Source organism: Ambystoma mexicanum, chromosome 12, assembly GCF_040938575.1.
Source record: "Ambystoma mexicanum isolate Mex_15411 chromosome 12, UKY_AmexF1_1, whole genome shotgun sequence".
Taxonomy (NCBI): Eukaryota; Metazoa; Chordata; class Amphibia; order Caudata; family Ambystomatidae; genus Ambystoma; species Ambystoma mexicanum.
Genome location: NC_090936.1, coordinates 7,472,594 through 7,495,668, shown reverse-complemented (window position 1 = coordinate 7,495,668; position 23,075 = coordinate 7,472,594). Strand labels below are relative to the sequence as shown.

Genomic DNA, 23,075 nt, shown 5'->3' with positions numbered 1-23,075 from the left:
CTGGGGCCACTCGGGGGACATACTGCATAAAGCACCGTCAGTCTAAAAAAAAAATCTGAAGCAGCAAAGATGAAGAGATATTTTTCAATAAAATGAGGACTACGTGGGAGGTCACATTACATTCTAAAGGACCCAATTTGGACCTAGGAGGGTCAATTCCAGGAGGTGAACCAGGCCAGGGCCTGATCCGTGATGCCCAGGCTCTCACTGAGACTATTGATCAGGATGGCGTGATTGACTGTCAAAAGCAGAGGAAAGATCAAGGAGGATGAGGCCAGATGGAAGGCTAGAATCAAGATTAGAAAACAGACCTTCACAGGTGTTCAGGAGAGCGGTTTCCGTGCCTCTGGCCAGACTGATCAGAGTGATTGCAGAAAGCGGCCAAGGCTGGAGCGAGGGCGTCAACGTGGTCCTTGATGGTTCTGGAGGAACAGGGGCACACCTGCTTGGACAACACTTTCATAGATCTCTCTAGAAAATCATATGGGGTGGTCCGAGAGAAAGAGGGAAAAAGAGAAAAGGCAGCCAGAGAGGGGCCAAGAGAAGTAGAGAGAGAGAGAAAGAAGAGAAGCGAGGACAGGAAGTCTGAGTTTGGGGTGAAATGAGAAGCCAGAGCCGTGCAGATGGCCTGGGCGGGAACAGGGGAGTGGGAGACTGCAGAAGGATTGGCCAGTTCCTTACAGATATTATAGGAGTTTGGCCGTGTTGTTAGAGGCCACAGAGACGCAGGCTTGGATGTGGGCCCTCTTCTTGGACAGGATAGAGAGTCTGCATTGCCTTTGGAGCAGGCGGCAGGCCAGTTTGTCAAAGGATGAGCCTGAAGCCCTCCACTTCATCTCAGCCACGCTACACTTGCGTTTCAGGGTGGTGAGATCGGAGTCATACCAAGAGTGGCGCTTGGAGGTAGGCTTCAGGCTGATTCTCACGACCGGGCTAAGGACATCCAGAGTGTTGGAAATCGAAAGATGCAGGTTAGAGAGGACTGTGTCAGAGTGAGTCAGCCGCAGGTGTAGGAGGAGCAGAGACGATAGCAGCAAAGGCCTCCAACTGACACAAGCTTCATGGGCCGGATGACCAAGAATGCAGGTGACAATGCTGGGGTCGTCTTTGCTTGGGGGATAGAGCTTCAGGTGAGACGAAAGCAGAAGTGGTCAGTTCAAGAGAGAAGTGGTTAGAGGGTGGGATGTCGCAGGAGATGAGAACATCCAAGGTGTGACCAACAGAGAATAGGGCTTGAAGAGATTGGTAGGAGAAACTGCTTATGTTTGTTTTGAGATGCCCTTGCACGTCCGTCTGCACACATGCATGGCCCGAATTTACTAGGAGTAGTAAGTTCTGTCTTGTCTCCCCTTTGTCTCCCCTGAATAGATTGATTGCGCACGAAACACTTCATGCACTTGAACTAAGAAATGCCGTCAGGCCAAGTACACTAGTTACTTTTTTGTTAGATCATGCGAAAACTTCAAGGCCTAAGAAGGACTACTGTATACCCTTGCTCTCCCCTTCCCGCCTTCAAGCACTTCACTTGTGTATAAGCACTGTACACATAATATATAAAATAAAAGATAAGGAGCAACAGCAAAAGGTTATTGCTTTTTGTACAAGGAACAAGTTACTTACCTGCAACTGTTGTTCTCCAGCATGGGTCTGGCATGGATTCACATGCTCATGAATATTCCCCGTCGTCAGGCCGGGAATCCTCGGTATAGAAAAAATCAGTATCAGTTTCGTTTCTGATCTGTCTTTCTTAGTAGTAACCAATCACTGGTCTCTGGGTCATAATGCCCTCAGCCAATGACTGCCCTCTCCCTAAGCCCCGCCGCAGCCATCCTCAGATTTGGTAGCATGTAAAGTGGCATTATGACCAAGTGAAGAGCAGCAGAGGGGTAGGCGGGAGGGTTTGCATGTGAATCCATGCCAGACCCATGCTGGAGAACAACAGTTACAGGTAAGTAACTTGTTCCTTCTCCAGCATGGGGTCTGGCATGGATTCACATGCTCATGAATACAAGAATACATAGCAGTATACACATGCACAACCACGGGAGGTGGCAAAAGGCTCAATATCAAGCAATACAACAACTCAACATTAAGCAACTCTTACCTCCTCACCAGGCTCACCTTAAGCGAACAGGTAGCGCAGCACTGCCTGGCCGACTCTGGACTCCTCCCTGGAATCCCGGTCGACGCAGTAGAATCTCGTGAAGGTGTGCGTCGACCTCCACGTAGCAGCCCTGCAGATGTCGAGCAGGGGCACACCAGACAGGAACGCCGTAGTAGCAGCGATCGCTCTGGTCGAATGGGCCTTTGGACGGCCTGGCAACGTCGGTTTGCCAACCGGTGACAGTGCATGATGCAGCCGGAGAGCCATCTGGAAATGGAAGTCTTCGAGAGAGCTTTCCCTTGATTTACAGGTCCAAAGTTCACAAACAGCTGTGATGTCTTCCGAAAACTCTTCGTGCGGTCCACGTAGAACTTCAGCGCTCTAGCTACATCCAGCGAGTGCAGAGTCCTCTCAGCCGGCGACGAAGGCGACGGGAAGAAAACTGGCAACACCAAGGGCTCGTTGAGGTGGAAGTCCGACGGCACCTTGGACATGAAGGAGGGGTGCGTCCTCGGCACCACCCTCGTGTCGTGAAAAGTGAAGTATGGAGGCTTGCAAGACAGAAACTTCAACGGCACTGAATGCATAGCCTCGAATGGGGCCCCCATGAGCCTAGTCAGCACCACGTTGAGCTCCCACGCCGGGGGAAGGGGCCTTCACCGGCGGGAATGATCGGAACAGTCCTTTCATAAATTCCTTCACCAGTCGATGAGACCACAAGGACGCCCGTACTGTAGTTCTGGCGTAACGTGAGACGGCAGCCAGATGTACCTTGATGGAAGCGTGAGATAGGCTAGCCTTGGCCAAAGACAATAGGTACGGCAATACTTGAGGGGCCGTAATCCGCAGAGGGTTAATCTTCTGTGCACAGCACCAGACAGAGAACCTCTTCCATTTGTGTCCGTAGCACTTGAGAGTTGAGGTTGCCATGGCCTGCGCAAGAACCTCTCTGCAGTCAGCCGGGATGTCGTATCCTCCAAACTCTAGTGCTGCAGGAGCCAGGCTTGCAAGTTCAGCGACTCTAGTTCGTGATGAAGAATGGCGCCTCCTTCTCTGGAGAGAAGATCCGCGTCCATCGGCAGCTTGACTGCTGTGGACGCTGACAAGTCCAGAAGGTCCGGGAACCAGATCTGCCTCGGCCACGCCGGTGCGACGCGGATCATCCTGCACCGGGACCTCTTGAGCCGATTGACGAGCCGGAGTAGCAACGGCAACGGAACACATAAAGGAACAGGCTGTCCCAGGGGAACGAGAAATCATCGCCCATGCTCCTCGGTTGGGGAAACCTGCTGGCGAACCTGCGGCACTTGGAGTTCGCCGCCGTCGCGAAGAGATCGATCTGGGGTTCGCCCCATCGTCGGAAGAGTCGGTCCACTTGATCCTGGTGCAGTTCCCACTCTTGGCACGAGCGCAGCTCTCTGCTGAGAGAGTCGGCAATGGTGTTTTTTATCCCTGCCAGATGAAAGGGTACCAGAAACATCCCTTGGGCGACGGCCCAATGCCACAGATCCTGGGCTTCCTTGGATAGGGCAGGGGATCTGGTTCCGCCCTGCTTCCGAATGTAAAACATCGTGGTGGTGTTGTCGGTGAAGATCCTCACCACCTTGCCCTTGAGGTACGGAAGGAAGGACCTGAGGGCCCAGAACACTGCACAGAGCTCCAAGATGTTGATGTGGAGAGTCTTCTCCGGGAGCCAAAGGCCTCTCGCGCGTAGACCCCCGGTGTGCGTTCCCCAACCTTCCAGGGAGGCATCCGTCGTCACCGTCACCTGGTGGGCCGGGGCTAGGAAACCTGTTCCCGCCGTCCGATGAGAGCGGACACCCCACCATTGTATCGCCTGACGGAACGCTTCGTCGAGCGGGATCCTGTCCTCGATGCTGCCCGTCGTCTGGATCCAGTGGGCGTCGAGGAATTCTTGCAAGGGCCGCATCCGAAGTCTGCAGTGGCGCACCAGATAAATGCAGGAGGACATCATTCCGAGGAGGGACTTCATAGACCTCCCTCTGGCCACGTCCGTGGCCAGCAGACGTTGCACCTTTCCCAGGATGGTCCTTATCGTTTCCTCCGACGGTGAGGCCCGCTGCGCCACTGTGTCGAGCTGTGCTCCAGAAACAGGGCGACTTGTGACGGGACCAGGTGGGATTTTGGAAAGTTGATGGAGAACCCCAGGTCCGTGAGCAGCTGGACGGTCTTCGCAGTGTGTTCCACGGCGAGCTCCCTTGTCCTTGCCCGTATGAGCCAGTCGTCCAGGTAGAGGTAGACGTGGATCCCCTGCAGGCGCAGCCACCGGTGCTAGGCACTTGGTGAACACCCTGGGCGCCGATTTTAATCCGAACGGGAGGGCCTTGAACTGGTAGTGCCGCCCTTTGACCACGAAACCTGAGGAACTTTCGGTGTCTCTTTAGAATAGGGATGTGGAAGTATGCATCCTCCAAGTCCAACGACGACAGGAAATCGCCTTCCTCCAGCTGTCCCAGCACGTGCTGGAGGGTGACCATCCGGCACTACTGTGCCTTGATGTATTTGTTCAGTCGTCGCAGGTCCAGGATGGGACGCCATCCTCCTGTCTTCTTCTTTACGAGGAAGTATCTTGAGTAAACTCCGGAGCCCCGAAGCCTCTTTGGAAAAAGCTCGATGGCACCTTTCCTGAGCACCGCCCTTACTTCCAACAGCAGTTGAGGGATGTGATTTTCCTTCCTGGCCACGGGAGGGATGCGGGGGCACTTCTTCTGGAACTCGAGGGCGTGCCCCAGGGCATCCAGCACCCAACGGTCGGTGGAGATGGACTCCCACACGCCGACTAACTTAGTCAGCCGGCCTCCCACCGGGGTGCTTCGGCGGGGACCCGACCCGACAGTCGGTTCAATCTTGCTTGGAGGCCGCTTTGCCTCCTTGACCACCTTGGCGACGACGGCGGGATCCACCTGACTTGCCGCGTCCCCTGTAGGGCTCCTGCGACAAAGATCTTGCCGCTTGACGGTACGTAGAGGAGCTGCTGCCGGCTCCCTTGGAGGCACCCCGTCTGCCTCCGGAGCTCCGAAAGGACGGCCGTCGCTGTTGGAGCACACCCAGTGCACGGGCCGTCTCTGTGTCCGTCTTGATCGCCTGAAGGGACTCATCAATCGCCTTGCCAAAAAGGTTGTTCCCATCGAAGGGCATGTCCAAAACCTTGGTCTGTACGTCCAGGTGGAAATCCGTCGCCTTGAGCCATCCTCGTCGTCTCAGGCAAACGCCGTTGCCCAACCGACGGATCATAGCATGGAATTATCCAATCTCGTCGGGCGGGGACGGCCGGGCAGGGGGCGACGTCATCCGTAATCGTGTCCATGCCTGTATGATCCCCGTGGGTAGTGGACCGGGGGGAAGGCAGAGAAGGCCGCAGAGGCGGGAGAGGAGGCCTAGGATGCGTTGTCCTCCTCTTAAATGGTGGGCTCTACGAAGGTCCTGGCTCCGGTTCCCCCGTCGGGTCTGGCTCAGGTACCTCCGTCGGGGGAAGGGGCAACCTAGTCCTTATCTCAGAGCATAAGGACTGGATGGCTGACAAAATGGCCGCCGAAGTGACCTGCAGCGCCGGAAACGATGGGAGCGAGGGCTCTTGAGGAGCCTCGTCTACGACACCGTCGCCCTCGTTGGGATCCCTCCCGATGGGCTGGGCCTCCTCCACGACTTGGATGAGCTGCTCTTCAGAGGTCGTGTCCGTATCCACGATGGCCACCAGCCCCTCCCCCACCCTTTCCAACAAGGACTTTGTGGGGGTCTTCTCGATGGGCCTGAAAGACTACTCCCTCCGCGGTGGCAGGGAGACTCTGCTACCTGAGGGCACCTTCACTGGTGTAGCCTCCACAGGCTGAGCCAGGGCCGCGGCGACATCCTCAATCGAGGTCTTAGCAGGGTGAATTAAGGCGAACGTCACCTTCTGTACGCCTGGGGCCTTCACCTTGGGGGGAGGGTCCGAGCCTCGCTCCCCCTCTGCCGGAATCTTCGAGATCGACCGGGGCCTCTCCAGAAGCTTTGCCAGGTTCTCGGACTTCCTCTTACCCGAGCCAGAGCGTTGGCTCGTGGTTGATGGCGCCGGGGAGGATGCGCCCTGCCTGGCAGCCAAGGAGCCCGACCGTTCGGCGCTCCCGGTGCCCGCAGACTCGCGGTGCTTAGCCTTTTGTTGGGCCCCTGTCGCCGGGGCACCCTCACAGGACGAAGACCGCTCGGACTTTTTCTTCTTCTCGCCTGGCGGGCTCTTACCTTCCAGCCAGTTGGCGAGACGGAGGTGGCGATCCTTCATGGTCCGCTCCGACATGTTCCCACAAAACGCACAGTCCTTTTCCTTGTGCGTCTTGTCCTCATGGAGACAGTAGAGGCATAACGAATGCTCGTCCTCCTTGAAAACGTTTTGAAGCTGGCATCCAGGGCAGGTCCTGAACAGCTTCCCGGGCGTCAAGCTCCCTTTCTCCTGGGCCATGTCCGGGGTAGGCCTCGGAACTTCTGGAATCCTCCAAAAGCATAACTCTATGAAATCTTCACCCTTGAGGGGCGTAGAAACTCTGAAACGGATCCCCGTTGATCGGATGTAGAAACGGTGGAGCTTGAGGCTCTATTTAACCGAAAAAATCTCCTGAAAAAAGCGTGAAAACGCAGCAAAAGCTCGAGAGCTACAGCACGAGGACACCCAACACTTGAACGTGCGGTAAAAATCTGAGGATGGCTGCCAGGGGTGGGGCTTAGGGAGAGGGCAGTCATTGGCTGGGGGCAGTATGACCCAGAGACCAGTGATTGGTTACAACTGAGAAAGACAGATCAGAAACAAAACTGATACTGATTTTTCTATACCGAGGATTCCCAGCCTGACGACGGGGAATATTCATGAGCATGTGAATTCATGCCAGACCCCATGCTGGAGAAGTTCTATCACAGATCTATCTTGATTGCAGTGCTGACCACCTGAATTTGTTGGACCTTGAGGGTTTTGATAGTAATCTGACAAATTATGTCACAATAGGCCCTAGTTGAGCCCATTAATCGTAGACTAAAGCAGATTCAAACCAGACTACAGCAAATTATGAAGGAGAAAATCTGAACACTACTTGTTGACTGAAGATGGATATCACAAAAGGCTAATGCGGCACAGTACAAGCTCTTCACAGAGAATGGAGGGCAGAAGGAATATGGGTAAAGGGTCCAGGACATGCATGGTAGATGTTCGGTCCCCTGCCCACTCAAGTTAATGAACTTTCTCCTGAGCTACAGTGTAGCATACGGCCGGTAAGAAAGCAGGAAGTAACAGGTCATTCATTTTGCATGGTAAAATAAATCGGGCCTTGCCAATATTGTTTGATTAAGAAAATAAAACCATTTACCATTTAACAAAACAAAAAGATCCTAGAAGAGGCCACAGTCTTTCAGGTTATTTTTTATGATGACGTCAGTCACAGCATCAAAAACAAATTGAACGTTCTTGGTGTCCGTGGCACACGTGAAGTGGGTGTAGATTTCCTTGGTGTCTTTTCTCTTGTTCAAGTCCTCGAATTGACACTGAATGTAGGCAGCTGCCTCTTCGTAGGTGTTTGATCCTGGAAATAGAAAGAACAATCAAGTCTGGCAATTGCTAATAAACGAAACAGTATTACATACATTGAAGGACCAAATTAATAGTTTCCCAAGGAAGACATTGTGAAGTTTATCTGAAAGATTTAAAATAATGTTTTGAGATGGTACAGCTTTCAAAGTGCCATAGACACATGATCTGAAGGAAAAATTAACAAACAAATAAATGTACTTGGAAAACAGGAGCACTTTCAATTTAAACAGTCGCGTGAAGCAAGAGTATGCAGTGCCATGCAAGCCTGAGACGGCCACGTTATCTAAGGAGGGACATGTTGCTTTGAAACAGTTTTTCAATCATTCATTTCAATGTGTGTGTTGGTGTTAGGTAAGCTTTTAATTTCAGCAATAAATCTTCCTGACCTTTGTAAATCCCAGGACGTTTTGCTGGACTTATTTTTCCCTTATCCCTACGCAAATGGGAATCTTTTTCCCCTGCTCACCTACTCTTTTTATGGGTGACCTTTTTATGTTTCTCCATAGTGTATGTTTGGAGTTATAGCTTCTATAACTTTGGACTGACTACTGTACTAAGCCAGCACACAGCATTGTAAATGCAGTGGCTTCCTTTAAATTCCCCTGTTATTTCTTGGGTGCACTATTGTTCCAGAGGGGTAAAGTGGGATTCACATCCTATTTACATTGATTTTAGTGAGCCATCATAGCCCACCTCATCGTTTGCTTGTTGTTTCCTAGGCCGTTTTCTGCCATTTTTGGCAGGAACTATCTCGGTTGAAGTTGGTCTTTGATGGAAATCCTTTGTATTCCCCGCCGAGGTGCCAGAGTGTCTGAGAAGGCAGGAAGCGAGGGAGGAGTGCAAATCTCTGCAGCTCTTTGTCTTTCACTTTGCCTGGAAGGAACCGTTCCTATTGGGGGGCTGGCTGCCCCTTTCTGAAAACTGCAGGGGGAGAATGTAGAAGTGCTGCTCTAGTGCCCGATAAATACGCTGAAGCTGCTGACAAGTCGACCACTGGAGCTGAATCCAAAGATTAAGATGAAGAAAAGAAGTCCATGGCGATTTCCAGAGAGTAGAGTGTCTGCTGTGTAACCAGAGCATGATGAAACCCTTCCTTCCCAAGCGACCTGAGTATCCCGAATGCAACGACTCCTGCCCAGAGGCTGGTGAGACCCAGTAGTCTCAGGACCACCTGCAAAATGAGCCATTCCTCGACATGATGCGACCTTCCTGGTCTGCAAAACACCAATACCAGGGGATTGTGAGACTGAGTGCAGTGCATGGTCTTCTGACGTCCGAACCTCGCTGAAACTTTGATAAAACTCCTGCTGGATTTCCAGAGACACGATTCGAATCCGTCTCCTCACCAGAGTGCAGGACCGAGAGAATGAAGAGAATCCGACCAGCAATATTCATTCATCTGGCTCCTGTAAAAGGCGCCAAATCCAGAGAGCTGCAAGAAAGCGTGAAGAGTCCTTTGCTGCAAGCCACCTCCGACGACTAATGCAAGTTCCCATCCAGTGTCCATTTCTTTCATCTCCAGACCATGAATTCAGGGACTGGGTCTGTGCTGCTGCATCCTGAAGGCATGCACTTCGAAGCTCTTCTTTTCTCCTAAGGTACTGTGTGGGCTTGGTTAACACATAGCTTGTGAATCCTGTGAGGCTGAGTGGGTGACTCGTGTGGTTGGGAGTTGGTCCATACCACTTGCCCAGGCCTAATGCTGGAACGCATACGAGGCTTCTGTGAAGTCCCTAACACTTCTAACTAACTGAAGCAAATGCTTACTTGTTGAAGATATCCTCTGGAATTCAAACTTTCCGGGATCTGAACCCTATCCTGACCTGCCTACATGCCGGGCTCTTATATCACTAGGGTCCCCGTCTGCCTCTGCGTTCACTCGCGCTAAGAATAGGAAAGGGCTACAAAAGATAAGGCTTCTGTCTTGAAAAGCATAAGTGTAAAAGTACTTACTTGTAACTGAGTTAGCGTTTTAACTATCTCTACAATAGAAAGGTTACAAGGTGTCTGAAAGTTAATATGAACCTGTGAGTCGCATTCTGCCCCTCTAAAAAGTATGCAAGTTATTACTTGTGTTGAATGGGGTCACTCCCTCTAAAATGTAATAAGCACTGGTACTGTTTTATTCTGAACTGAATGAGTAAAAGCTTGCCAATAGGGGTTTTAACTACCGTGAGTAACAGATTGTCATTCTTAAAGTGTACTGTTGGGTTTTGCTTTCCCTGATCCGCTTTATAAAGATCTAAAACAGTCTCCGAGTTAATGCTCGTCTTTGAGTTGCTTGTAGCTCCTCTGAAATGTATAAGAGGTCTGTCTTACCTTCGAATTTTAGGTCACTTCTGAAATACTGTCATTTATCCGTAACAATTGTTGGTGTAAGCCACTATTATCTAGGTAGTTTCCTGAAAGAGTGTGATAGGTTAATTACTTACTTTGATATACACTGTCTTAAGCTGCAATTGGGTTTTGCTTACCCCGAATTGCTTAGTGCATTCTAAAATAGTTATTGATTGTTCATACTTATCGAGTAGCTTAAGGCCCTCCAGAAAATATAGGAGTTGTTTACTAGCTTTGTGTTCTACAAAGGCATATTTTACAAGGTGTATAATTGTAACTGAGTTTGTTCTTATGTTTATATGATATGTTATAGTACTTATTTCCCCAAGATTTATCTGGGCCTATTTGTATTTAAATAAATCATTTATTTTTTTACAGTACATAGTGTGTCAGTGTTTGTTTGGACCATATGTGGACTACAATTTCTTTGTACCAAGCTTCAGCCCTCTCTCCCTCCTAAGATAAGCCTGGCTGCTCCGTCTACGCTACCAAGTGTTCTCAGGTGGTACGGCTTTATAGTAAGAGTGGAGTTTGGTGCTGCCTTACACATGGTTTTAAGAAGCCCTTACTTGGACTTTAGAAAGACTGCACTGCCCAAACAATAGATAATTCTTCTAACATTCTGGGTCCCACTTTAGGGATACTTGAGCTGAATAATGAACTTATATGGAAAACGTTTTTAAGAATAACATATGCCTTCTTACATCCCCAGAGCAGTGCTACAACAGGGAATCTGCCTCAATGTGTACCACCTTAGATAACTCGTCTGTCCTACGTCTGCATTTCATGCGCGCTCTTGCTTCACCCAATCACATTTAAGGTGGGCATTCTTTTTTTCTGCAAGAAAGTGTGTGCTTTATTACTCTGCGGCCATACTAAAGGCAAGAACAGTTCAAATGTTAATGCTTTGTACCATCTCAGCAGTTTTAGGTAGTCCAACGAATAGATTGACAGCTTGGATTTTGTGACACTGTAAAACTGCATTAACAGCGTTAATCCTTTCCTTGAACAAGGACTGTACAGCAAGCTGTGCAGGCAACCTCAAAGACCAGGACTTCCATGTTGAGTAGAGGCACAATCTGCAGGTCCTACTCTCAAGCCCTGCCAAGCAAAACCAATAGCCTAAGTGGTGCGAGTGGAATGGTGACAATCAAGCCATTTATTCCTAGCATCTATGCCTCCTAAAACAGTGGAGGAAAGCCTCAGGGTCTGATGTAGGGCAGGGGCGGTGTAGTAGACAACCAACACCACAAAAGGCAGAAACAGTCAATGGCAACACTAGGACTAAAAAAGCGACTTGCTCGTAACAGCGGTTCTCCAAGCATTCTTTCAGACTCTCATGCTTTCAATTTGACAGTCAGGTTAAAAAATCCTCACTTACGCTTAATAAGTTACAACAATATAGGCTTGCGTTCAGCCGATCCACCACGTTATGGGGCCTAAGCCAAAGTGGTGAGGGTCACGATGCTGCTCCTCCAGAAGCCATCTTCAGATTCCAGTGGTATGGCATGCTTGCATGCAAATCTACAAATCGTGGCAATGCCAAATAACTAATATAGAGATTGCAAAGCTTGCAGACCATTCTCTTTGAGCACCATTTGAATAACGGGGCCTAGCAAAATGGACGCAGCAGCACTGTGCCCATAGTTTGAGATGAATACTTCTACTGATTTTAGAAGCCACGCCTCCAGGGTTTTCGACGTTCCTGGAAATATCTGGCTTCTGACGCTGTGTAATAGTCTTGCATGACGCAAGATGCAGCAGATCCAAAAAAGCCTATTGCCACCCAAATCAGCCAGTAAGCACGCAATCCTGCTGGACCGACCTACCGGATCAGGGAAATGGGTGGGAATATGCAAATATCTCAAGACCATGGAATCACCAACGCTCCCCCAAGTTAACAGAATGTATACAGAGTCCTTTTATTCAGGATGTCTCTTGCCATGGGGAAGGAAGTAGGGAAAGGCAAATGCTGAAAATGAGGGATTCAGTGGAAAAGGGTCAAGTTGTGCATTTAACACCTGTTTAACACATGACATTTCAACAGACATTTAAAAAAATGTAGCACGAATGGCTTCTGTATTGAAGGCCATGAATAGAGTAGGGCTTAATCTGGAAAGTGCATTAGGTGTCAAACATGTGGAAACTTCACCTTAAATTCTTAGATTGTTTGTGCAGGGCTCCTAAATTGCTCGAATGATGAGCTGGTGCACTTAGTTCACATTTTTCTCTTTTCATTTTGGGACCAGTTGTCCCTCAATTATAACTAGAAAACAAATCTATGAGTGCCAGAATGGAAATGAAAATGGACAGCAGGAATGGACTGGCCGGATATACTGCATGTTTAAATGTGTTGTGTTCTACTCAAATAAAGGTCATTTTCATAAGAATCGTTAAGTGCATGGGTGGGAGTCACATGGAAGCAATTTTAAACATTCACAAAGGTGGAGGGGAAGGAAGAGTAAAAACAGCATATTCTTCATGTTTAAACTTTGATTTTCCCTGAAATACCACCCGCAAATTTCCATCCCTCTGGAATCCATCTGATCTTTAGCAGGTTCATCTCAAACAATCAGTTTTCTTTGCCCCTGCATGAAAAGCTCTATATGCATAATATTAAAGTACTGCACTACAGTATTATACAGTATTATACTCTAAGAGGATTGCATACTGTGATTTCATTTTAGATGTACAGCTCAAGCTGTAGTTTTCAACATGAAATCATGGTTACCAGACCCCAACCAACAGAGAAGAAAAGCTGAAGCGTTATGTGTTGAGCAATGCAAACAAATTGGACATAATTAAGCACTTTGAGAGAGAAGAAAGCAAGCACAATTAAATGTAGGAATTCAATGTCCACTAATCTTAACAACGACGTATGGATAGTTTGTGACAAACAGACCAACTGAAAATACTCTACACAAAGCTGTGGATGGAGAGTTTGCAAGTTACAAGTTACCTGTAACTATTTTTCTCCAGCATGGGGCTGGCATAGATTCACATGCTTCTGAATATTCCCCGACATCAGGCTGGGAATCCTTGGTAAAAGGAACAAGTTACTTACCTGTAACTGTTGTTCTCCAGCATGGGTCTGGCATGGATTCACATGCTCATGAATATTCCCCGTCGTCAGGCTGGGAATCCTCGGTAAAGAAAAAACCAGTATCAGTTTCGTTTCTGATCTGTCTTTCGTAGTAATAACCAATCACTGGTTTCTGCGTCATACTGACCACAGCCAATGACTGCCCTCTACCTAAGCACCGCCTCTGGCAGCCATCTTCAGATTTGGAAGCACGTGAAGTGGCAGTATGACCAAGTGAAGAGCCGCAGAGGGGTAGGCGGGAGGGTTCGCATGTGAATCCATGCCAGACCCATGCTGGAGAACAACAGTTACAGGTAAGTAACTTGTTCCTTCTCCAGCATGGGGTCTGGCATGGATTCACATGCTCATGAATAAAGAATACATAGCAGTACACACATGCACAACCACGGGAGGTGGCAAAGGCTCAACATTAAGCATCACATCAACTCAACATTAAGCATCTTACCTCCTCACCAGGCTCACCTCAGGCGAACAGGTTGCGCAGCACTGCTTGGCCGACCCTGGACTCCTCCCTGGAATCCCGGTCGACGCAGTAGAATTTCGTGAAGGTGTGCGTCGACCTCCACGTAGCAGCCCTGCATATGTCCAGCAGGGGCACACCAGATAGGAACGCCGTGGTAGCTGCGATCGCTCTGGTGGAATGGGCTCTCGGACGGCCAGGCAGCGGTCGGTTTGCCAACCGGTGACAGTACATGATACAGCCGGAGAGCCATCTGGAGATGGAAGCCTTCGAGAGAGCCTTCCCCTGATTGACAGGTCCAAAGTTCACAAAGAGTTGTGACGTCTTCCGAAAACCTTTCGTGCGGTCCACGTAGAACTTCAGCGCTCTAGCTACATCCAGCGAGTGCAAAGTCCTCTCAGCCGGCGACGAAGGCGACGGGAAGAACACAGGTAACACCAAGGGTTCGTTGAGATGAAAGTCCGACGGTACCTTGGGCATGAAGGAGGGGTGCGTCCTGAGCACTACCCTCGTGTCGTGGAAAATCAAGTACGGGGCCTTGCAGGAAAGGGCCTGGATCTCTCCCACTCGTCGTGCGGAGGTGATGGCCACGAGAAAAGCTGTTTTCCACGATAGAAACTTCAACGGGGCCGAGTGCAGAGGCTCGAACGGAGGTCCCATAAGTTTGGTCAGCACCACGTTGAGCTCCCACGCCGGGGCCGGAGCCTTCACCGGCGGGAACGATCTGAACAGTCCCTTCATGAACTCTTTCACCAGACGATGAGACCACAAGGACGTCCGGCCCGTGGTTCTGGTGTATCGGGAGATCGCAGCAAGATGAATCTTGATGGACGCGTGTGCCAGACCAGCTTTGGCCAGCGTCAGCAGGTACGGCAGCACTTGGGGAGCCGTAATCCGTAGAGGGTTAATCTTCTGTGCGTGGCACCAGACAGAAAACCTCTTCCATTTGTGTCCGTAGCATTTAAGAGTCGAGGACGCCCTGGCCTTTGCAAGAACCTCTCTGCAATCGGCCGGTATGTCGTATCCTCCAAACTCTAGCGCTGCAGGAGCCAGGCCTGCAAGTTCAGCGACTTCGGGTCGTGGTGGAGGATGGCGCCTCCTTCCCTGGAGAGTAGATCCGCGTCCGCCGGCAGCTTGATTGGCGGGGACGCCGACAAGTCCAGAAGGTCCGGGAACCATATCTGCCTCGGCCACGCAGGTGCAACGAGGATCATCCTGCACCGTGACCTCTTGAGCTGGTTGACGAGCCGGATTAGCAGAGGCAAGGGAGGGAACGCGTAGAGGAACAGGCCCTCCCAGGGGAACGAGAAAGCATCGCCCATGCTCCTCGTCTGGGGAAACCTGCTGGCGAACCTCCGGCACTTGGCGTTCGTCGCCGTCGCGAACAGGTCGATCTGGGGTGTGCCCCACCGTCGGAAGAGGCGATCCACCAGATCCTGCCGTAGTTCCCACTCGTGGCACGAGCGCAGCTCCCTGCTGAGTGAGTCGGCGATGGTGTTTTTTATCCCTGCCAGATGAAACGGCACCAGAAGAATCCCTTGGGCGACGGCCCAATGCCACAGGTCCTGCGCCTCCTTGGACAGCGCTGGGGACCTGGTTCCGCCCTGTTTCCTGATGTAAAACATGGTGGTGGTGTTGTCGGTGAAGATCCTCACCACCTTGCCCTTGAGGGACGGAAGGAAGGACCTGAGGGCCCAAAACACTGCACGGAGCTCCAGGACGTTGATATGCAGGGACTTCTCCGTCGGGAGCCAGAGTCCCCTTGCGTGCAGGTTTTCGGTGTGCGCTCCCCACCCTTCTAGGGAGGCATCCGTGGTCACAGTCACCTGGTGGGCTGGGGTCTGGAAGTCCATGCCCGCCGTCAGATGCGCGCGGGTGCCCCACCACCGTATCGCTCGTCGGAAACTCTCGTCGAGCTTGATCCTTTCCTCGAAGCTGCCCGTCGTCTGGATCCAGCGCGCATCCAGGAACTCTTGCAACGGGCGCATCCGGAGCCTGCACATGGGAATGAGGTAGATGCAGGAAGACATCATCCCGAGGAGGGACTTGATGGACCTCACCTTGGCCGCGTCGGCCACCAACATCCGTTGCACCTTGCCCAGGATGGTCCTGGTCCTCTCCTCCGACGGGGAGGCCAGAAGGGACACTGTGTCGAGCCTCGCTCCCAGAAACAGTGCGACTTGCGCGGGCACCAGGTGGGATTTGGCGTAGTTCACGGAGAATCCCAGGTCCGTGAGGAGTTGGACGGTCCTTGCCGTGTGGACCACGGCGAGCTCCCTCGTCTTGGCGCGGATGAGCCAGTCGTCCAGGTAGGGGTAGACGTGAATCCCCTCGCGGCGCAGCTGCGCCGCCACCGGTGCGAGGCACTTGGTGAAAGCCCTGGGTGCCGACCGCAGTCCGAAGGGAAGGGCTTTGAACTGGTAATGACGCCCTTGGACCACGAATCTGAGGAATTTTCGGTGCCCCTTTAGGATGGGAATGTGGAAGTAGGCATCCTCCAAATCCAACGACGATAGGAAGTCTCCTTCCTCCAGCTGACCCAGGACGTGCTGGAGGGTGACCATCCGGAACTTCTGCGCCTTGATGAACTTGTTCAGGCGTCGCAGGTCCAGGATGGGGCGCCATCCTCCCGTCTTCTTCTTCACGAGGAAGTAACGCGAGTAGACTCCGGAGCCCCGAAGCCTCTTTGGGACGAGTTCGATGGCGCCCTTTCTGAGCATCGCCTTTACCTCCAGGAGAAGTTGAGGGACGTGAAGTTCTTTCCTGGCCACGGGGGGGACGCGCGGGCACCTTCTTTGAAACTCGAGCGCGTGGCCCCGGGCCAGGGCGTCCAGCACCCAACGGTCGGTGGAGATGGACTCCCACACGCTGACGAAGCCCGCCAGCCGGCCTCCCACCGGGGTGCTTCGGTGGGGGCCCGACCCCACGGCCGGTTCAATCCTGCTTGGACGCGGCCTTGCCGCCTTGGCCTCCTTGGCGACGACGGCGGGGTCCGCCAGACTTGCCTCGTCCTCTGTAGGCCTCTTGCGACGACGAGCGGGCCGCTTGACGGTAGGAAGCGAAACCGCCGCCGGAACCTTTGGAGGCGCCCTTGCCTCCGCCGCTCCGAAAGGGCGTCCGCCGTTGCTGCAGTACTCCAAGGGCCCGGGCCGTCTCAGTATCCGCCTTGATGGCCTGAAGGGAATCGTCCACTGTCTTCCCAAACAGGTTGTTCCCGTCGAAGGGCATGTCCAGGACCCTGGTCTGGACGTCCTGCCGAAAGTCCGTAGCCTTGAGCCATCCGCGACGTCGAAGGCAAACGCCGTTGCCCATCTGGCGGAACCCAGTGTCGGCGATGTCCGTCGCCACGGTGATGGCGTGGTCCGAGGCCACCTCACCTTCCTGCAGGATCTCAAGGGCCTCCGCCCTCTTGTCGTCCGGCAGAAAATCCAGCAGGGGAGCTATCTTGTACCAGAGTTCCCTGTCGTAGCGGGCCACGATAGCCAAGGCGTTGGCCGCTTTAATCGTCGTCGCCGCCGACGAGATGACTCTGCGCCCCATGGCATCCAATTTCTTTCCCTCGCCGTCCGGCGGGGAAGTCGACGTGGAGGCCGCACCCCCCCCCCGCTTTCTTCCTGGCTGCCGCGGAGACGACGGAGTCCGGGGTAGGCTGCGCCCGGAGGCATAGGGGGGCTGAGTCCGGGACCCGGTACTTTTTCTCTGGCGTCGTGGAAGGGTTCTTGAGGAGGGAAAGGCCCTCATCCCAAATGTCGTCCAACAGAGGCACTGCGAGGACCGTCTTCCTCTTGGTCTCGCGCCGTTGGTAAAGGAAGCCTTCCTTTTTCTTCTCCTCAGGGCAGAGTTGGAAAAGCTCGGATGCCCTGGCGATCATTGAGTGGAACGATCCAATCTCGTCGGGCGGAGAAGCCCTGGTGGGAGGCGACGACGGAAAATCCTCGTCGTATGCCTCGTCGTCCGTACCCGTCGCTGCCGTGTCAGTCCCCGTATCATCCCCTCGGGTGGACGGGGAGGAGGGCTGGACGGGGCGCAACGGTTGAAAAGGAGGCGGTGGATGAATCCTTCTTTTCTTGGTAGGGGGAACACCAGAAGGTCCCGGTTCTGGATCCCCCGACGGGAGAGGTTCCTCCGTCGGTAACGGTAGTCTCGTCCTTATCTCGGAGCATAAGGACTGTATAGCCAACAAAATGGCCGCTGAGTTGTCTTGCGGCGCTGGCAGAGGGGAATCCGACGGGCGAGCAGGGGCCCCGTCGGTATCCTCGACGATGTCGTCGTCGTCACCTGCGTCGGGGCCCATTCCGACGGGCTGGTCTTGTTCCACGCCTAGGCCGTGGCTTAAGACCTCGATCAGTTCCTCTTCTGAGGTTGAGGCCGAATCTACGCCGACGCCCTGCCCCCCCTTCTTCCCCACGGAGGGTTTCACGGGGGTCCTATCGATGGGCACGAAAGAAGACTCCCTCCGAGGCGGCAGGGAGATTCTGGGCCCCGAGGCCGCCACCACTGGTGCAGCCTCCACAGGCTGGGCCAGGGCCGCCGCGACCGTTTCGATAGAGGGCTTGGTCGAATGGATCAAGGCCTTCACCACCTTAGGTGCGCTCACCGCCTTATCCTTGAGGGAGGGGGCACTGCCACGCTCCTCCTCTGCCTTAGAGCTCGACCGGGGTCTCTCCAGGAGCTTCGCCGGGTGCTCGGCCTTCCTCTTACCCGACCCAGAGCGTTGGCTCGTGGTTGATGGTGCCGGGGAGGGTGCGCCCTGCCTGGCGCCCGTAGAGCCCGACCGTTCGGCGCTCCCGGTGCCAGCGGACTCGCGGTGCTTGGCCTTATGTTGGGCCCCCGTCGCCGGGGCGCCCTCAAAGGTCTTAGAAGACCGCTCAGATTTCTTCTTCTTCTCGCCAGACGGGCTCTTACCCTCCAGCCAGCTGGCGAGACGTTGATGGCGGTCCTTCATGGTCCGTTCCGACATGTTGCCGCAAAACGCACAGTCCTTCTCCACGTGCGTCTTGTCCCCATGAAGGCAGTAAAGGCAGAAAGAGTGTTCGTCCTCCTTGAAGACGTTCTGCAGCTGGCATCCAGGGCAGGCCCTGAACAGCTTTCCGGGCGTCGAGCTTCCCTTCTCCTGGGCCATCTCCGAGACCGGGCCTGAGAAGCTTCTGGAGTCCTCCGAAGCGTAGCTCGACGAAATCTTCACCCTTGAGGGGCACAGATGAATCCGACACGGGTCACCGTTGATCGGATGTAGGATCGGTGGAGCTTGAGGCTCTTTTGACCGAAAGAATCGAAGTTTTTGTGAAAAAGCGCGAAAAAATAGCACTAACGCTCGAGAGCAATAGCACGAGGATCCCAACACATGAACGTGCGGTAAAAATCTGAAGATGGCTGCCAGAGGCGGTGCTTAGGTAGAGGGCAGTCATTGGCTGTGGTCAGTATGACGCAGAGACCAGTGATTGGTTATTACTACGAAAGACAGATCAGAAACGAAACTGATACTGGTTTTTTCTTTACCGAGGATTCCCAGCCTGACGACGGGGAATATTCATGAGCATGTGAATCCATGCCAGACCCCATGCTGGAGAAGTAAGACATGCATTACTTACCTAAAATCCCTCACACGTCGAGGTCCCTCCGATTGTATTTTTTCTCCCGTGAGGGAGCCCAAGACTATAGTGAGTGAGTACATGAAGAGAGAAAGTAGTAAGAAGTCTATGTTCCTTCCATCGAGCGGGGAGGAACGAACGCATTTGAATCTAAGGAGATATAATCATTAAATAAAAAATACAATCATCAGAAATGCTATTACGTTAAGTAATGCATGTCTTCTGATGCTTGTGAATCTGCTTACAATCACATGCTGTGCATAGACTGGCGAGCAGTACCCCGAGTTGGGGGTGGGATGTGAGAAGAACAGTAGTGAAAAGATGGAACAAGTTACTTACCTGTAACTGTTGTTCTCCAGCATGGGTCTGGCATGGATTCACATGCTCATGAATATTCCCCGTCGTCAGGCTGGGAATCCTCGGTAAAGAAAAAACCAGTATCAGTTTCGTTTCTGATCTGTCTTTCGTAGTAATAACCAATCACTGGTCTCTGCGTCATACTGACCACAGCCAATGACTGCCCTCTACCTAAGCACCGCCTCTGGCAGCCATCTTCAGATTTAGAAGCACGTGAAGTGGCAGTATGACCAAGTGAAGAGCCGCAGAGGGGTAGGCGGGAGGGTTCGCATGTGAATCCATGCCAGACCCATGCTGGAGAACAACAGTTACAGGTAAGTAACTTGTTCCTTCTCCAGCATGGGGTCTGGCATGGATTCACATGCTCATGAATAAAGAATACATAGCAGTATACACATGCACAACCACGGGAGGTGGCAAAGGCTCAACATTAAGCATTACATCAAACTCAACATTAAGCATCTTACCTCCTCACCAGGCTCACCTCAGGCGAACAGGTTGCGTAGCACTGCTTGGCCGACCCTGGACTCCTCCCTGGAATCCCGATCGACGCAGTAGAATTTCGTGAAGGTGTGCGTCGACCTCCACGTAGCAGCCCTGCATATGTCCAACAGGGGCACACCAGAAAGGAACGCCGTGGTAGCTGCGATCGCTCTGGTGGAATGGGCTCTCGGACGGCCAGGCAGCGGTCGGTTTGCCAACCGATGACAGTACATGATACAGCCGGAGAGCCATCTGGAAATGGAAGCCTTCGAGAGAGCCTTCCCCTGATTGACAGGTCCAAAGTTCACAAAGAGTTGTGACCTCTTCCGAAAACACTTTGTGCGGTCCACGTAGAACTTCAGCGCTCTAGCCACATCCAGCGAGTGCAAAGTCCTCTCAGCTGGCGACGAAGGTGACGGGAAGAACACAGGCAACACCAAGGGTTCGTTGAGATGGAAGTCCGACGGTACCTTGGGCATGAAGGAGGGGTGCGCAAGTACGGGGCCTTGCAGGAAAGGGCCTGGATCTCTCCCACCCGTCGTGTGGAGGTGATGGCCACAAGAAACGCTGTTTTCCACGACAGAAACTTCAACAGGGCCGAGTGCAGAGGCTCGAACGGAGGTCCCATGAGCTTGGTCAGCACCACGTTGAGCTCCCACGCCGGGGCCGGCGCCTTCACCGGCGGGAACGATCTGAACAGTCCCTTCATGAACTCTTTCACCAGACGATGAGACCACAGGGAGGTCCGGCCCGTGGTTCTGGTGTATCGGGAGATCGCAGCAAGATGAATCTTGATGGACGCGTGTGCCAGTCCAGCTTTGGCCAGCGTCAACAGGTACGGCAGTACCTGGGGAGCCGTAATCCGTAGAGGGTTAATCTTCTGTGCGTGGCACCAGACAGAGAACCTCTTCCATTTGTGTCCGTAGCATTTAAGAGTCGAGGACGCCCTGGCCTTTGCAAGAACCTCTCTGCAGTCGGCCGGTATGTCGTATCCTCCAAACTCTAGCGCTGCAGGAGCCAGGCCTGTAAGTTCAGCGATTTCGGGTCGTGGTGGAGGATGGCGCCTCCTTCCCTGGAGAGTAGATCCGCGTCCACCGGCAGCTTGATTGGTGGGGACGCTGACAAGTCCAGAAGGTCCGGGAACCATATCTGCCTCGGCCACGCAGGTGCGACGAGGATCATCCTGCACCGTGACCTCTTGAGCTGGTTGACGAGCCAGATTAGCAGTGGCAAAGGAGGGAACGCGTAGAGGAACAGGCCCTCCCAGGGGGAACGAGAAAGCATCGCCCATGCTCCTCGCCTGGGGAAACCTGCTGGCGAACCTCCGGCACTTGGAGTTCGTCGCCGTCGCAAACAGGTCGATCTGGGGTGTGCCCCACCGTCGGAAGAGGCGATCCACTAGATCCTGCCGTAGTTCCCACTCGTGGCACGAGCGCAGCTCCCTGCTGAGTGAGTCGGCGATGGTGTTTTTTATCCCTGCCAGATGAAACGGCACCAGAAACATCCTTTGGGCGACTGCCCAATGCCACAGGTCCTGCGCCTCCTTGGACAGTGCTGGGGACCTGGTTCCGCCCTGTTTCCTGATGTAAAACATGGTGGTGGTGTCGTCGGTGAAGATCCTCACCACCTTGCCCTTGAGGGACGGAAGGAAGGACCTGAGGGCCCAGAACACTGCACGGAGCTCCAGGACGTTGATATGGAGGGACTTCTCCGTCGGGAGCCAGAGGCCTCTCGCGTGCAGATTTTCGGTGAATGTCCTCGGCACCACTTTTGTGTCGTGAAAAGTGAAGTATGGAGGCTTGCAAGACAGAAACTTCAACGGCACTGAATGCATAGGCTCGAATGGGGCCCCCATGAGCCTAGTCAGCACCACGTTGAGCTCCCACGCCGGGGGAAGGGGCCTTCACCGGCGGGAATGATTGGAACAGTCCTTTCATAAATTCCTTCACCAGTCGATGAGACCACAAGGACGCCCGTCCTGTAGTTCTGGCGTAACGTGAGACGGCAGCCAGATGTACCTTGATGGAAGCGTGAGATAGGCTAGCCTTGGCCAAAGACAATAGGTACGGCAATACTTGAGGGGCCGTAATCCGCAGAGGGTTAATCTTCTGTGCACAGCACCAGACAGAGAACCTCTTCCATTTGTGTCCGTAGCACTTGAGAGTTGAGGTTGCCATGGCCTTCGCAAGAACCTCTCTGCAGTCAGCCGGGATGTCGTATCCTCCAAACTCTAGTGCTGCAGGAGCCAGGCTTGCAAGTTCAGCGACTCTAGTTCGTGATGAAGAATGGCGCCTCCTTCTCTGGAGAGAAGATCCGCGTCCATCGGCAGCTTGACTGCTGTGGACGCTGACAAGTCCAGAAGGTCCGGGAACCAGATCTGCCTCGGCCACGCCGGTGCGACGCGGATCATCCTGCACCGGGACCTCTTGAGCCGATTGACGAGCCGGAGGGACTTCTCCGTCGGGAGCCAGAGGCCTCTCGCGTGCAGATTTTCGGTGTGCGCTCCCCACCCTTCCAGGGAGGCATCTGTGGTCACTGTCTCCTGGTGGTCTGGAAGTCCATGCCCGCCGTCAGATGCGCGCGGGTGCCCCACCACCGGACCGCTCGGCGGAAACTCTCGTCGAGTGTGATCCTCTCTTCGAAGCCGCCCGTCGTTTGGATCCAGCACGCGTCCAGGAACTCCTGCAACGGGCGCATCCGGAGCCTGCACATGGGAATGAGGTAGATGCAAGAAGACATCATTCCGAGGAGGGACTTTATGGATCTCACCTTGGCCGCGTCGGGAACCAACATCCGCTGTACCTTGCCCAGGATGGACCTGGTCCTTTCCTCCGACGGGGAGGCCAGAAGGGACACTGTGTCGAGCTTCGCTCCCAGAAACAGTGCGTTTTGCGCAGGTACCAGGTGGGACTTGGCGTAGTTCACGGAGAATCCCAGGTCCGTGAGAAGTTGGACGGTCGAGCTCCCTCGTCTTGGCTCGGATGAGCCAGTCGTCCAGGTAGGGGTAGACGTGGATCCCCTCGCGGCGCAGCTGCGCCGCCACCGGTGCAAGGCACTTGGTAAATACC

General features: G+C 53.2%; 1 protein-coding gene across 1 annotated transcript in view; it reads right to left on the bottom strand.

Annotated features, from left to right (window-relative positions):
- The window catches only part of LOC138513169 (guanine nucleotide-binding protein G(i) subunit alpha-1), a 340,588-nt gene that overhangs the window by 24,040 nt on the left and 293,473 nt on the right, over nucleotides 1-23,075 (bottom strand). Inside the window, exon 8 of the mRNA XM_069627798.1 lies at nucleotides 7,456-7,668. Within this exon, the coding sequence (XP_069483899.1) occupies nucleotides 7,478-7,668 (191 nt within the window). The 3' untranslated portion in view covers nucleotides 7,456-7,477. The remainder of the gene's footprint in view (nucleotides 1-7,455; nucleotides 7,669-23,075) is intronic.